This window comes from Zonotrichia albicollis, chromosome 2, assembly GCF_047830755.1.
Source record: "Zonotrichia albicollis isolate bZonAlb1 chromosome 2, bZonAlb1.hap1, whole genome shotgun sequence".
Classification (NCBI taxonomy): domain Eukaryota; kingdom Metazoa; phylum Chordata; class Aves; order Passeriformes; family Passerellidae; genus Zonotrichia; species Zonotrichia albicollis.
The window spans coordinates 62183925-62199937 of NC_133820.1; the positions used below are offsets into that span (position 1 = coordinate 62183925).

Genomic DNA, 16013 nt, shown 5'->3' on the forward strand with positions numbered 1-16013 from the left:
TAATCCTCACAAATATATCAACATAGTAACTGTACGTGTATCTGTGAGTCTACAGAAAGGCTGAAAGAGCAAGAGATAAGCTGTTCCCATTTTTAGCTGTGTAGGTGTTGGTTGCCTGGTGACCATGACTGCAGCACCACCATTGCAAATTACTTCAGAGAAGAATGATTAGGGAACATCACAGAGCTATGGAATGACTAATATCTCACTGTTTTCTCTCACAAGAAAGGGGCAGGAACAGACATCTTGCATTTTTAATGGTCCTTCAATTTTGTGGTAAAGGGCAGAGGGGAAGAGATCTCAATCTCCTATCTCTATCACTTTCCAGTTCCCAAACTGCAGCAAAGCATGTCTTCCATCATGCCAGACTGAAGCAGGGGGATGTACAAATGTATGGGAAGAAGGTATCCCCCGCCCAGCAATCTCTCTCAGCAGGCAGCACAGAACAGCAGTGGATCAAGTCTGCAATTAATTCTGTTCTCAGGCATCTGTGAGAGAGATCACTGGAGAATCCAAATCTTTCCGACTGATTTACCTTCAGACACAAAGGCTATTACATAGACACAGATAATATTCCGTCCCCCATAGCCATAATAGATAGCATGAGAAGCAACTTGCAGCAGGGGAATTTTGGAAAAGCAGTCTGACAGCTATGTCCAGAAACTACCTGGGTCTGCCAAGAAGGGGGGCATAGTCTGGGATGGAGAGGTGGACTAGATGAAGTCTCTATCACCCCTATTTATGGTGATTCTCAGAAACCTTTTCTGCATTCTTCCACCACAAACTCATTAATCCTTACAATGTACAGTATGATGTGGAACAGCATCTCCTAAAGCCATCTCTGCTGACTTAAGCCACAGTTGCAGAAAGGGAAACAGAGTCTTGACAATTATCTTGATGTTGGTGTTGTGAAAGTTTCCATAACATGTAATGAAGCCTGCTCAGTCAAGGGCCAGATGCTCCTTTGTCCTGACTTGAAGAGGAGAGGAGCAAAACCAGCCTGAGCTGAGCACAGGGGAAAGAAGAGGGGAACAATGTCTCTGCAATGTGGTTTTGCAAAACTGCCACAGAATTGCTGTGTCTTGAGTCCTGGGGGACAGGACTTGAGCAATGCAGTATGGTATATTCATCACAGAGTACAAAAAGCAAGATAAACAGCAGACACAGGACAGCTGGGAGGGCCAAAGCACTGATCAGTTGTAGCATCTGTACTACTGGGGGGTCTGGTCCCACTTCTGCTACTGGTGCCAAATGAGAGTACCAAGGGAATCACAGCAGCATGCAAACCGTGCCTGCTGACAGAGAAAAGGGCTTGCTGAATTCTCTGCAATGAAGTGTCATCTTTTTTGCTGGACTTAGATATAGGAGTTATTAGTGTGAGACTCAAATGTGACCCTTATTTATTCAGGGTTTGCTTGCACTACTGTTAGTTCTTAAAAAGCATCTGTTTCAAATCCATTGGATTTGGGTCTTCTCAAATTATGTGATGCTTTCTGTGATGTAGTGGGTCCCCTACTGCAGCATCTTCTGTAAGAGAAATTAACTCAGGATGGTGGCATTATAGATCTCATCACTTAATGCACCTGGACATGCACACACCTCAACTGCTGCTATACCAACAGTCAAAAATCATCTCATGCTTTTAAATTATCAGAAAAGAAACTTGGAGTGTTATTTACCTGCAAAGAGGTTCTACAAGGTCCTTGTCAAGAAAATCATGATCTTTCTTTACTGCAGCAATGTCAATGGGAAACTGGGAGTCTGTAAAAGGAGACACATTATTAAGATGACCACTTGCTGCTCAAGTGAAAATATGTTATCTACATCTAAATTGCTTTGCATGTGCTTGCTCACTGAAATCTAGTATGACCAATTTCACTCAGCTGTCTCCCTTCCAGCTGTATCTGTGACCCTTTCTTACACCATTCTGTTTTTTTTTTTTTTTCTGTTAAAGGTATAGCTGAACGTCCACTGCACTAGAGTGACAGCAGAATTATTTCATTTTAGCTTTAAAAAATACTCAACTGTTAGCTGTTCATTTTAGCACCTTGCACAATGGATGAGATCAGGGAATTACCACCACACTTATTTTACATGAGCAACAAGGTTTTCCCTTCTCATTACAGTGGCTTAATGAGTTATTTGCTAGACAGACTTTGCCAAAGCCCCAGAAATGTTCTGTGCCTTTTGTTTTTAAAACAGATCCAAATAACAATGATTTCAGACAGAGGGTTACTCAAATAACAGACAAAAAAAACCCCTCAAACTGAATTATAATCCCCAATATTAGCTAAAAAGCCAGAATAGTATGCTGGAAGCTGACATTTGCAATGAAAAGTGACACAGCTCTGTAACAGTGGGATGGGTTCCAGTGCTGTGGCTGCTCTCCAGACTGCTCTGCCATGCTTACGTACCTCAGCAGGACACTGGGACACAGGAACTTCAGCCAGCATTTTCAGACACTACTGCTCACACTGACATAATAGATGCCTGTGAAAAGCACCTTGTTTTTGGAGACATAGTCTGTCTAGAGCACATATTGACTGCATGGGAACTGTTGGAGCCCAGCACAGGTTGTTTTTTAGAGAGAACATCCTTTTGAGTTAAGCAGGCAGCAGGTGTTCCTTTCTCTGGGGGAGTCACTATGTGACATACTCTGAATACAAGGCAGACACAGAAGTACTGCTGGCTACCCAGGGACTGTGCTAGATTCATATTTGTGTCAGTTTTGGTCTGGCAGGCTTATTAGTCTTAGTTCCTTGCTGGATTTAACAGAGCCTGCCTGCCTCCTGTGGAGCCACCTGAGCATCTCTGAATGGTGCTCCTGTGCCCAGGCACCTGAGCAGCCCAACAGGCCCTGATGGAGCTCAGCTGGGCACGGGGGTGTCCTCAGCTCCCACTCCCTGCCATCCTCAGCCCCACACGAGGGGAGGGGTGGTGTCCCAGCTGATTCCCTGCAGACTTGGCTCTGAACAATGAGGCTCCTTGGGCCTCATTCCATGAGTGGATGTGTGCTGCCTCCGACTCATGCTGACCCTGGAAGGTGTCCAGAGGTGTTTGGCAGGGCTGCCTTTTGGCTAATAAGCCCAAGTGGCCTGAGCTGGGTGTCTCTGCCAGGGAGAACATGCACTTTGGGAAAAACGAGGCTCAACCACAGTTTCCCTCTCAGCACTAAGCTGGGAAGAGAAGGAAAAACTCAGCTCCAGTCTCCAAACTACTCTATGGAACACAGCAGCAGTGCAACCCAGCCCTGCCTTCGGGGACACTGCTTCCCTGGGCATGAACTTAGCACCTGGGAAGGGGACACCACCATTTGCACTGAGGTAGCACTGAACTGTCAGCTTTTCTTACTTTGCAAATGTGAAGTGCAACTCAGATTATTCACTTTTGGTAACTCTGCAGAGTTTTCAGTCTTACTTTCAGCATGATTGAAATTTTCAATAATTTCTACTGTCTTTATTTCAGGCACGTTTCAGAAAGTTTTTAGAAAATAACCTCATGTTTTTAGATATTTTGTATTAATTTGTTTTAACCTTTGGGGTTTACACAAGCTATGTCCCCTCCCTTTTTTTTTAAAATTCCCATGGTTACAAGGGTAAGAATCTTACTTTTCTTCATGCACTGGTATGACTCCAGCAGCTGAAGCTTTGTGAAGCATCCAGCCATGGCCATAACTCAGTCAAATGTGCAGTTGGCTGACTGCAAGCTCTCCTGGCGAGGGCCCAGTGCACTTTCAGAACCGCACAAAGAGGAGAAAGACCAACTTACCCTCATAGAACTGAGCATATTGGGGAAATCCAGCTGCACGTAACCAGTCACACGCTTCCTTTGCTTCGATTTCTGAGCAAAAAGAGGAAAGAGAAAACAGTTCACACTCTGTTATTTTGAATTAGAAGCTCTTTCAATGACAAAGAAATAACAAAGAAATTTGATAGGATGTTTTTGCCGTTACAGTACTGTCATCACTCTGAATCACACTATGGCATCAGAAGAGAGTCCCTCTGAGAAACCTGCCTGTCTCCACAGGACCCTGGGGTGCACAAAGCCCCTTGGTGGCTGGGACCAAGTGTTAACCATCTCCCTGCAGCAGAAGTTGTTCAGCCAGGTTTGTGGCTCTGTGATCTACCCTCCCCCAAGGGTAAGTTGCTGGCAAGTCGTGAAGGTGGAGCAGGGTGAAAATGGGGTGACAGGGAGCAGCACTGTGTTCTTTCCTGTTCTGACATTTCTTGAGGAGCAGAATGCCACATGAAATGCATGGAAAGCACTGCCAGGAAAACCCCACTGCAGGTGGCATGATACTGAAGGGACAATTGCAGGGGCACCTCTATTCTTACCAAGCTCCATGGGCTCACATTCTGGAAAGCAGTGTGCTGGCTCCAGCCCTGCCCAGCACCTGCACTGCCTGCATGTGCAGCTGCTCCTGGACCAACAGGGGAACAGCTGAAAACAGAGGCCCATCCACACAAAGGTGGGGTTCAGAGGAAACCTGGGAAACATCTCTTTGTGCTGTCCAAACCTAGATCAGGATCTACCACCTGAACAGTTTTGGTTTACAGGATCAAAGTCAAAGGACATATCTGCATCTCTTACATTTGCAAAGCACGAAGAAACAGAGTGGGCAGGTGTTAAAGAAAGTAGACATTTTATATTGCTTATTAATCAACCTGAATGAACCAGTCAAAGGTTTTGGCACATTTGTGGCTGTAAAGTCTAGACAGCCATAATACAAAACCCTAACTATAAAGCAAACAATGGAACTGGAAGAAGCTGATCAGGCTCAGTTGCTCTTCTGCATATTTTGCCTTGCATGTGAAAAAAATTCCAGTTGTAAATCAGTTTTCTACTAAAATGCATTTTTATAGGTAAGACATGCTGTTGTGAACTTTTGCCCATGAAATTCTGTTCAGATCACTCATTATACCCTTAATGACTTTACCCACTGAAGCTCACTGTAAAATCTGCTTTGAATGTAGTCTGCAGTGTGTGACCTGCACACCTTTCTGATCCCCTACAAAATGAATCACACCGGCAAATTTTGTTGCAGAAATCAAAATTCAGAATACAAGGTCTATGTATCAAAAGCTCAATATCCCAAAGACGATTAGACAGCCAGGAACAACTCCACAATGGTCACAATCATTAGCAGTGCTGAAAAGGATTTACCACCGGGTCTTCATTTGCTTTGACATTAGTTCATGTCAAGGCCAAAAAACGGAGTATGAAAGTACATTCAGTTCTTGACAGTGCACAAAAGAATAAGCAGCTTACATAAAATGTGGCTCTCACTACAGCACATCTGTGTGCTGAAAGCACATCTCTATTATGTTCCAGTTAGACTATTTCTATTAAATGCTTGGAAAAAAGACAAGTCTTTATACTTTTTTTTCTTTTGCTTAATTCAATCTCATGAATCACAGACAAATCAATCCCATTTCAAAATGTATTTTACAACTCAGAACAGCTGTACGTACATTCTAGCTTCATCTGGCCTGGAAACACAACTGACAGAGGCTGTGGGTGATGGAGAATGCTACCATTTAATGCTCTTATACGCTTATCATATTTCAGTGTTTTTTTGCAGTTGGCTGCTCAGAGGAGCTTGCTGAGAAATATTCTTGCAGCCCAAACAAGATCTAAAAAAATCTCAGGTTGCAATGGCTGAGTAATTATAGGGAATAAACAAGAAAGTAGATCTCACTCTTCTCTGAGATTTTGGTTTTAGGTATTTGTGGTGTTTTTGGTTTGTTTTTTACTTCTTTTTTATGAGGTTGTTTGCAACATACTGTATTCAGTCAAATACAATTGACTGATTAACTTCTGCTTTCAAAACTTTGACTCTATATCCTCCATGAAGGAATTTCTGGGGAGTATTCTCATTTTCTGAATGGCTACCTCAGCCTTGAGTAGGATTTGCTAATCTTCCAGGACACTGAGTTTCAAGACAAGTATCAGTGCCCAGTTCCCTTCCATATCTCTCTTTCAGGTCTTTTCCAGAGGACAGCAGGAGGACAGAAGTGCACCAGGCTGCTGGCTCAGCCCAAAACAAGACTTAGCTCATACAAGTTTGTTCCTGCTGGCCAAGGGCACCTGTTCCAGTCATTCCACTCTTGGTCCCTCCTACAGTTTAGGTGAAAAGGCACAACAAAGGATTCAGTCCTCAGCAGACATCAAAGATGATTTCTGCTATTCTGCCCTGAGCATGTAATCCAAGTTATAATTCAGAATGCAATATAGATGCTTTCATTACTGCAATGTGTGAACAATAATTTGACATGCTAAGTTTAACCTTCTCTTTTTGTGCTCATATCCTAATATTTGCTTTTTCTTCATAGTGAAACATTAGTGAAGACTTCTTTGGGAAGAGATGTGCAGCACCAAAAAGACCTCAGTGGCGGTGTCAATGGAGGGTGGTAGAAATACTTTTGGCAGTGTTGTCCCAGTTCTGTTCCCATTTCCAGGCTAGTACAGGGGTTGTATCCTGCTTCCAGCAGATGCACTGTCCTGGTGCAACATGGAAGGACTTGGAAACCCACATGTGTTCAGAGGTGGCACCAAGGCAGTTTGTCAACAGCACAGAGAAGGGCTGTCATGGTGAAAAGAGTGATTTCAGAGAGGACATGGCTCAAGGCTGGCAGGAGGCACAGTTCCTACAGCTCCTACCAGAAGCCTGTGAGCCACCACTGACCCAGAAACAGCATTTCCCTTGGCAGGACCAAAAAGGCTGCTTGCCCCTGCACACCTGATGGTGGGTTTGTCCTTATGCACTACTGTTCTTTCTGCTCTGTGGCTGGAAAAAAACCTAGGCATAATTTGCCCACTGCTTTCCACCTGCTTGGGCAGCAGTTAACAACAATCATTAATTATTAAGGCTAGATAATAATTCAGTCCCAAATATTGACAACTGTCAGTATGTCTCACAGGACTAGAATTATAAGGAGTTTTTTTCAGTTTCTAGTTGAAGCGTGAAGAAAACAAATTTCTCTTTTCCATTTCATTTTTCTACTGGTAGTGGGTTACAATTCAGGGCAAAATGAGGAGAGAGGTTCAATCAGGAAATGTGACAAATATTCTGAGCAGAGCTGGGTCTTGGCTTTGAGTCTATCTTTAGTATTAAACAGGCTTGAGCTTGTCTCCCACAAACCATGTGGGTGGCTCTGGCTGTTCTGGGGCTGAAATGGAGACAGTTGTTTGTCATCGCTCCTGCTCTTCCAACACTTTCTCTGATTCTTCCCAAAATGATTTGTTTCTGCCCAACACCAGACTAGCAGCCAGCTGCCTCTGAAGGGGACATCCTTGTCCTGCCTATCCAAAGCCAGCTGACTGCTTCTCCTGCTTCCCTTTGTGGCACACCGGCTAACCCTTCAGAGACCCAGCTCAATCCCCTAAGCTGGTAGAAAACCAACCCTCCAAAAGTGGTGGGAATGATCTACTGGTGGATTAGCAAACTGATTCAAGTGCTCCAAGGGTTCTGTTTAATTTATGTTAGCTGTGTTTTAACAAGCTCAAGAAAGTCAAACCAATGGAACAGTCCTTCCCTCATGAAGGGGCACAGGAGAACTAAAAAGTCTAAAAAGTCTAAAGAGTCTAAAAAGTTGTTTGGTGAACAGCTCTCTCAGGAGAAACTCATGTAAATAAATTAATTTTCTGGCTTGGAAACTTATCACCATCTACAAATATCAATGCTAAGACCTAGTTACTATAGTCCTTTCCTTTTTCCTGTCTAGATATCAGTATTTCATCATATTTTTGCCTTTTTCTTCTGTCTTCTGTTTTGGTGTTTCTCTCTTTTTATTTTTACATTTTTATTTAAAATGCAGATGTCCCTTGGCACAATGCAGTGAAAGATTTAGCAACTAGAATAAATAAGGTAAATAATTACCCCATCTATTGTGTTTATGTCAACTTTATGTGATAACCTTTATTGTTCATCTTCTGTAACAAATCACTGTTAATGTTCACTTTAGTATTCCCCCTGTATTGCTCACCACTTAAATCTAATTTAGTATATTCAGATAAAATATCTAGGGATGTTAGAGAAAATGATTAATCAATTAATTGGAAAGAAGTGCATTTGACTGTGGAGCCGCATGAGTGAGCAAGTGGTTAGTCCGGTTACGTCAACTTTTGGTACTTGTCTTACTCTTTCCTGCAAGAGGAGGAAAACTGTTGGGATGAGTTTGTGCTGCATCTCCCAGAACAAAACTCTAGGCTGCCTGGCATTCTAGGGTCAGTTTGGAGGCTCAGCTCAACCCAGGGTGGTAAAATGCCTTTTACTCTCAGGAATTGCTGCAGAACTGTGCAAAAGTTAAACCAGAGAATACTCCTGGGGAGGAAACACTGATGGAGTCTTAGAGCTGAGGCATGCTCCAGGCAGCTGTAGGCACTCAGACAGCCCTGTCTCACAGGTCCTGCTACAACCCTTGTGTCCCATAAACCTGTCAAGCCACCAACAAGCAATGTCACCACTCTGAAGTCTCCCCATAAGAGCGCTCTTGAGGGACCATGAGTTCTTTGGAGAAGTTCACTCAGGCTGAAGCTGCATGAGAACAGCTCTAGCAGGTTTCAGCTTCTTCTTGCAGCTCAGTCTGAGATACTGCAATGGATGCCATTACTCTCCTGGCTCTCTATCACAGTCTTTAGGATATTTATCTATGCTACTCTTCTTATTTCAAAGACGGCGAATTAAAGCACTTCAGAAGTACATATACAAGTTAGAGGTGAGGTTGATGGGAATTGGATGTCTGACACTTCTCTGGCCATAAAAATAGGATTATCCCACTCCTCAGTTACCCTTAGAAATCTAGTCTGGACAATCCAAATTCCAAATTTTGGACATGTAAATGCATCACTCCTACCATCCCACAGCTACAATGTACCACAAAAGGCTGATAGGTTTCCATTAAGAGGCATTTGTAAAGCTTCTTCAGAGCTCTGAAATTAGAGTGTAAGGGTGCTAAATTGGAAAGAACATGAATATATTTGTAAATAGGAGAAAGGATGACTTTTCAACTCACATAGGAAATTCATGGCAAAACAAGGGCTCACATGTGAGCAACCTGGTCTAGTGAAAGGTGTCCCTGCCTACCCACTGTAGGGGGCTTGTAACCTTAAGGTCCTTCCAACCAATGCTATTCTATGATTTTATGATCCCATGATCTACAGCTTGTAAGGAGCAGGTTAATACCTTAATTGCTGTATTATCATCTCACTTCACTAGTGGAAGCACTTGGTGTAGAGCATGGAAAAATTAAAAACTTGTCATATTCCCTAAGGAAAAATCCCCATGCAATTTAATAAGGACAGATACAATTTTCAATAACCTTTCATGCTTTTAGGTAGAGGTTTAATGGCTTACCCCATTCCCATCCACTCTGTAGGACTTTTCCAGAATAATTCCAATAATAACGCAACAGCAATTGTACCATGCAGCTGTAAAATTACCATTTATAGTACAAATATATAATAAATAAAATAAACCATAAGCATACAATGAATTTATAGGTTTTACTGCACTATGGTGCACACGCATCAATAAATCCTGATAATAAGGTTTTCAAAAGTGGAATTTCATTGGAATTATTTTATATCATGCCATATAATTAGTGTTAGAGACAAGGTTATGTTTTGCAAGGAAGGGACAAATAAAACTGTCAAAGTGTTATTTTAATAGTCCTAAACCTTTCATGGAACATTGTGGTACTAGTAATATTATAATAAAATACGGACCTTTTAAACTACTGTGGCTGAATATAATTTAAATGTCAATAGAAAAAGATCTTTCATGAGTAGTTCCTTTATGTGTAATTCTTTACCCTTGGTGAGTAATAGTCAAATGTGTCCATTCATGCTCTGACTTCTTAGAGAGGTTGAAAGTGAGAAGCCTGATTATTTATGAACATGAAAAAAAAAAAAATCTTGTATGCTGAGAGATTTAAAGAGTGTGACTGTTTACCTTGGAGAGCAGATGAATAAGGAAGGGTTATGCTAAAATGGTATAAAATCAGGGGTAATATAAAAATAGGAAATTGGGAACTCCTGTTCACTCTACACACAGCACAAAAGCAGGGAGATTAATAAAAAAGAGGGAATAAAAAAGAAGGAAGGCAATCTGAACTGATATTGCCACATGACACTGGTATCAGGAGATGAGTTGGAACCTTATCTAACTACTCACTGCTACCACCACAGATTTGGAGAAGAATTCTCCAGAAAGGAATAAATGAAGCCAAGCTAAAGGCAGTGTTATGAAAAGGCTTTTTCCTGGTTAGATGATCAGCTTATCCAGCTTTTCCTTCTGAGCTACTGACACTTCTCTTACTCATACATAGTCTGGGACTGTATAAAATGTTTCTTTCAATGACTACAATAATTGTTTTGTTCTCTGCTACAACCAAATTCTGTACAGACCATCTGGGAGACTTCTCATCAGCCTTCTATCTTCAGCAAGGCTGCACTTCCCAAGAAAAAACAGGTGTGTTATTCCAGCAAGGACTTAGGAAGCTATGTCTCCCTTCAGCAAAAGGATTATGCTGAATTCCTTTCCCAAATTAATGGGATGCTGGTAAAACTGGTAGATCTGAGATTATAGCAGGTTCATCAAGCACAAAACTTTACAGGTCTGGGAACAGTGTCTGTATTTGAATTTTTTACATCTAGGCATCATCACAGCTAGGGGTACAAGGCAATGAGTTTCCTCATGCAAATAACGAGAAGGTGGCTGTGCAAACAGCAACAGGGAAATCAGAGTTTGCAGTGCAGGAGAGACCTTTGTGCAGTGTGCTACACTCCACACGCTCTTTGGGCTGAGAGGGGACTTGCAGGGGCCACCGAAGCAGCCAGCACACCAAGACAGCAGGCATGCAGGGACACACTGAAGAACTTAGGAGCAGGAAATGTCCTGAGGGACTCCTACTTCAGAGCAATTAGCCACTCTATCAGGCAGCCATTACTGTTCCTGAAAGTCTAGCATAAAATCGACTCCCTGGGGAATTCTCCCATTATATAGACTTCCAAGGAAACTCCTGGTAACGGGTGTACAGCACAATCAGGCATCTGAACATAAGAATGCAATGAGATTTGGACACCAAGTGGTTTAAACATTTCAACGTTTCAGACATAGCATTAATAATACTGCAAAGATGTTTAACAGACCCAACCAATGCTGAAAATCTCATCCATGTTATATGGTTCAGTAATGTGAGAAAAAAAAGAGATTCAGGTCTTCATTTGAGTGTCCTCTTGAGATTTTTGGTTGCTCCTTATCATCATCATCATTCCTATTTACTGCTGGTTTCCTTTTCTCTTTTCCTTTCCATGTCTTCCACTATGAAGCCACTTTAACTTTCTGTCATTCATTTCTCTGACATCTTTGCTACCCACAGTCCCACATGCCCACTCAGTTTATACAACCTTACTTCATGCTAGCTTGTTTCCCATTTTTTGTCATCATCCTTACAGATTCCTGAAACAGGATTTTAAATCCATCCTAACCCAAAAAATCTCTATCTTCATGCATCACTTCAAAGCCACTTTTCTTAGCTTACAATTGATTTGTACAATGCAGCACTTTGTGATGACACGAATAAAACAATAGCTTGCAACCCACATCTCATCTTGAGGCCCTTTAAACAGTTATAAAAACTGAAGAGAAAGTTATATATAGGGATCACTTCATCCCTGGGCGAAATGCAGCTGCATTAGGATGAAATGTGGCAGCTGCACAAAAGAATGCTGCAGCAGTTTATGACAAGAAACAAGGAGAATACTTTACCCAGCTGAAACCACTAACAGGATTTATGAGTTAGAATAAATTTGCATTATATAGATATATATCTCGAGAGCTGACAAGGACATCAGGCTCTCCTCCCTTTAGTCCTAAGAAAAATACTCTGGTATTGCTAATGGACAAAAGTGATTAAGAACTTGGTTCCCTTCACATCCTCCTCCTTCTCCATTAGGATTTATATTCTTTTTCTTGCCTTCTGACAGCCCCCATGAGTCTTGGCTTCCTATAGACTTGGAGGACTGAGTACCACCCACCCATTTTTCAGTACAACACTGCCCATCCCACATATTTGGCCTGTCATTCGAAAGCTGAGACCTGCTGACTTGAGAATTAACAGAGATCTTATACATGAGCACTGTATGCTCACTGAAAAACGTGTTGGGATAACGGTCTGGAAAATGTGAGTCTTTAAGGACTCTAACATAAAGTATATAGTATTTTTAATGTGGAAGAAACACTATCTAATAGATAGAGAAGAGGTAACAATCTCATCCCTCGGGATCAACTTCAAAACTTCTGGTGACTCCTAGAGTCACTGTGAGTTAAATTTTGAAAGCAGACTCATCTTTTACAAGTTTCTGGCTTTGGATTCCCAAGCTAAGAGATCTAGGCAGCGTCTAAACTTCCATGTTTTATGGACCAAAGGGCGGCCTGAAGATTGGAACAGCTGCTGAGCTCACACTGAAAAGGGAAATACTGTGTCCAGCTGGTATTTAGAAAACTTCTTGCTCCCTGGATGTGTTATAAAGAGATTTTTGCAATGTGCCATTCCTAGTCCAATACCTCCAGACTTACTAATAAGTAGTCAGTGAAACTGCAGCTATATGTATCTATTCATGCTGTATATGCCTGTTATATATTCTTGTCATCTTCAGTATCTTCTACTGAATCACTGTTGTTGAGGAGTGAAAAGCCAAAAGACTACAAAGCAGCTTTGTAGAAATCAAGCTGGGTGCCTGGTGGGCACCAAGAGAACACGAAGCAGCCATGTGCCCTTCTGCTAAGGAAGGCAGGCAGCATGCTGGGCTGCACGAGGAGGGCTGACAGCAGGTGAAGGGAGGTGATTCTTCCCTCTTCTGACCACTGGTGAGGCCACATCTGGTGTGCTGCATCCAGTTATGGGCTCCTCAGTAAAAGGAAAATATAGATTTACTGGAGTGAGTCCAGCACAGGGCTACAAAGATGATGAAGGGCCTGGAGCATCTGAGAGATGAAAAAAGGCTTGAGAGAGCTGTGACTGCTCAGCATGGGAAAGAGAAGCCTTGGTGGAACCTCATCTGTGAGGATAAATACCTGAAGGAAGGGTGCAAAGAGGGCAGAGCCAGGATGTTCTCAGTGGTGCCCAGAGACAGGCAATGGGCACACACCGACACACAGAAGAAGGCTCTGTACATCATGAAAGATTTATTTCCTGTAAGGGTAACTAAGCACTGGTACATGTTCCTCAGGGAGCTGGTGGAGGCCTCATCCTTGGAGATACTCAAAAGCCACCTGGACACAGTTGGCTACAGATGGCCTTGCTTGAGCAATTGGGTTGGACAAGATGACCTCCAGATGTGCTTTCCTACCTCAACCATTCTAGTGAGTCTGACTCTTTCAAGAAGTGTGTAAAGATAACCCTGAACGGACCCAACAGTAAGGAGGAAGATATGTCCACCAGCAACATCATACTTTCCTTAACAAAGAATTTCAGATGAAGACTCACTGTAAGCTCCTCTACACCTCTTTTCATCTTGAGGAAAACTAGCACTATTGATTTTTGAATCCAGAAAGTCACAGGAAGGGCAAGAACAATGCCAAGGAGAGGAACAGCCAATAGGAAGTATATATATATATATCAATTCCAACTGTGCCGCTACTGGAAACTTGCCATAACTTTATACTTGGAATTATAAGTGTTATTATCTTTGTAGCTGGACCAACTCTTGTATTGGATTGCTAATACTTTAATCACTAGAGTAGTAAATTCTTCAATCTGTACACAAGGTATGTTTCTTAACTGCACATAAAGTGCCCAAGGTGTTTTGTCTGGTGCTCTGCCCTTGAGATCTGGTTTGAATTTGGATGCAGCAGATGGACCCCACCACATGTAGCTTGCAGCCACACTCTGTCCTTACAAGGTTTTGAAAAATGTCATCTCTTGCATCTTGCAAGGCAAGGGCAGACTTCCAGACAGCCTGAACTCAAGCAGCATACAAGATGTCTCTGGAGTGCCCTGACATTCAGAGGGCTCCCAAGAGGATGTAGTGCTGGTGTGACCATTAGTTTTGACTCTCATGTGTATTCATAACTCCAATTAAATGCAAAGATTTAATGTCCCTGGAAATCAGGGTTTTCAAGCTCAGTATCCTAAACTAGAGGTCAAGTTTCAGGCTTCAATGCCTTGCTTAGATTTTCCACAGTACCCAACGTGGTTTGCATGTGTGCAATACTGAAGTTAATTGGTCAGACAGTAATTGGAGCTCGGCAGATGAAAGGCACTATGGAATGCAGAGAATGCTTCATGTTATAATTTGAATGAAAATATAAACAATACCCCAAAAGACAGATGTTGTCATCATAAACTTTGATGAATCTCTGAATTATGCAGATAAATAGAACAAAACGTAATTCCTTATCAACATATTAATTATTCTTTGATTATGCCCTTCATGTTCTGGAGATGTTCAAATTACATACAGGCAATCAGATATACATCAGAGAAACTCTACCCATCTGAGGTGGTCCTCATGCTGTGAATTAATATTAAACACTGAACATTAATATTAAAGTAACTCCCCTTGGAGATAATACTTTGATGTATTAATAAAAAAGACTTCGCAGTTCTTGTTTATCATTAATTAAGATTAAAACACTTTCTTTTGCAGTTCTGTGTGAGATGAGTAATTTGAGCAGAGTTCAAATATTCCAAACTGAGGTCCAAATCCATGTCTGCAATGCAGAGTGCTGAGCTCTCACCTGGTGTTATCAGTGTTATCTGCTGTTATCAGCCGATTAACACTACAAGCAGATCTGTTTTTAGATCCCACTGTTTCCTTATTACCTCTTTTCATGCAAGGGCCTACAGAGAAAGATGTCCTGTGTATTACTTCCTTATAAGAACCCCAAACAGCAGATGGTGACTTATTCACACATTGTGTAAGAAATGTAAGTAGATGACACATTGTGTCATCTGCTTAAAATCCAGGAGCAGGAGGGCTGACGTTATCCTGAAAGCACAGACAAGACCTGTACCTACAAACCCAGCTGTCTTTTTCTGATTCACAACCATACCACTATTGTTGCCATTGGAGTATATCAACATTATTAACATCTTATCATGACTCAAGACTGTAGTGAAAATTAATTTACAAAATGAAGGTTAACTTTATTTGTGGATAGCTACTGTTTTATTATGATTATTTGTGAGAGGATCAAACACCCATATCTGTTTATTGCTTTATTCCAGCTGCTATTTTCTGTAAGAACATAACTAAAAAAAGCTACCATGATGTCTTTTATGACTCTATGAGAAAATGACAAATCAGTAAATTAATCCTCTGTGCAAATCATTATTTTCTTTTATTGGACATTCTGAACTTGGAATACCTTCCTTTTTGGAGCTGGATTGATCCTGTGGCAGTGCCAGATGTGATGTGGAAAGCTGGCTCTGCCATGAACAGGGGTTGGGCCAGATGACCTCCATTGTTTGATGGTTCAACTAACTTTTTAAATTATTTCAGTGATGAAAGAAATAACATATGCTTATGGGAAGATGTTATTGTGAACTAAATTTTACCCTTTGCTTTGACTATGCAGTGCAGTAAGAACAGTGGAGTCACACCAGTGGGTGTTTCAGTGTGATCTAGTCCAGAGCCACTAATTACACGGCTGTGTGCTGATCTTTGTAGAGTCATGAGAAAAAACAAAGAGATTAAAGGAAACAATTACTCACCTACTAAAAAAGGAACATCTTTCCTCTCTCTGTTTTCACAAAAGCACCCATTTTTACGAAAGTGCCTTTCAAACAATTTTCTCTAACATGTAAACAGTACTAACGTGGGAAAGTCAAATTAAGGGTTTTTTTTAGAGAGCAGTGGAGCTACTGCTCAGACAGCTGTTCAGTTTCCATCATCCATCATGTGATGGAAATTTTATTTAATTTTACTGAATAGATTACTTTCAATATCCAGGGCCAGAGTTTTAAGGATATTTAAATTTCTAAACTGCTAGGACGCAAATTTTCAAA

At 41.6% G+C, this 16013-nt stretch overlaps 1 protein-coding gene and 1 long non-coding RNA gene across 8 annotated transcripts in view; one reads left to right on the forward strand and one right to left on the reverse strand.

The window, feature by feature from the left end:
* The window catches only part of LOC113458656 (uncharacterized), a 40778-nt gene extending 26030 nt beyond the window's left edge, over nt 1–14748 (forward strand). Inside the window, exons 4-6 of one of the 2 annotated variants that reach the window (XR_012579015.1) lie at nt 3955–4138; nt 5984–7867; nt 11989–14748. This is a non-coding gene — a long non-coding RNA (uncharacterized LOC113458656). Of the gene's footprint in view, nt 1–3954; nt 4139–5983 lie in introns of both variants that reach the window. The other variant, XR_012579014.1, reaches the window with a different exon arrangement.
* STARD13 (StAR related lipid transfer domain containing 13) overlaps nt 1–16013 on the reverse strand; it is a 295636-nt gene that overhangs the window by 36120 nt on the left and 243503 nt on the right. For all 6 annotated transcript variants that reach the window (XM_005482468.3, XM_026790616.2, XM_005482469.4 and 3 more), the window contains 2 exons: nt 3769–3840; nt 1680–1761 (listed from right to left, as the gene is read on the reverse strand). In XM_005482468.3, coding sequence (XP_005482525.2) covers nt 1680–1761; nt 3769–3840 — 154 coding nt within the window. The remainder of the gene's footprint in view (nt 1–1679; nt 1762–3768; nt 3841–16013) is intronic.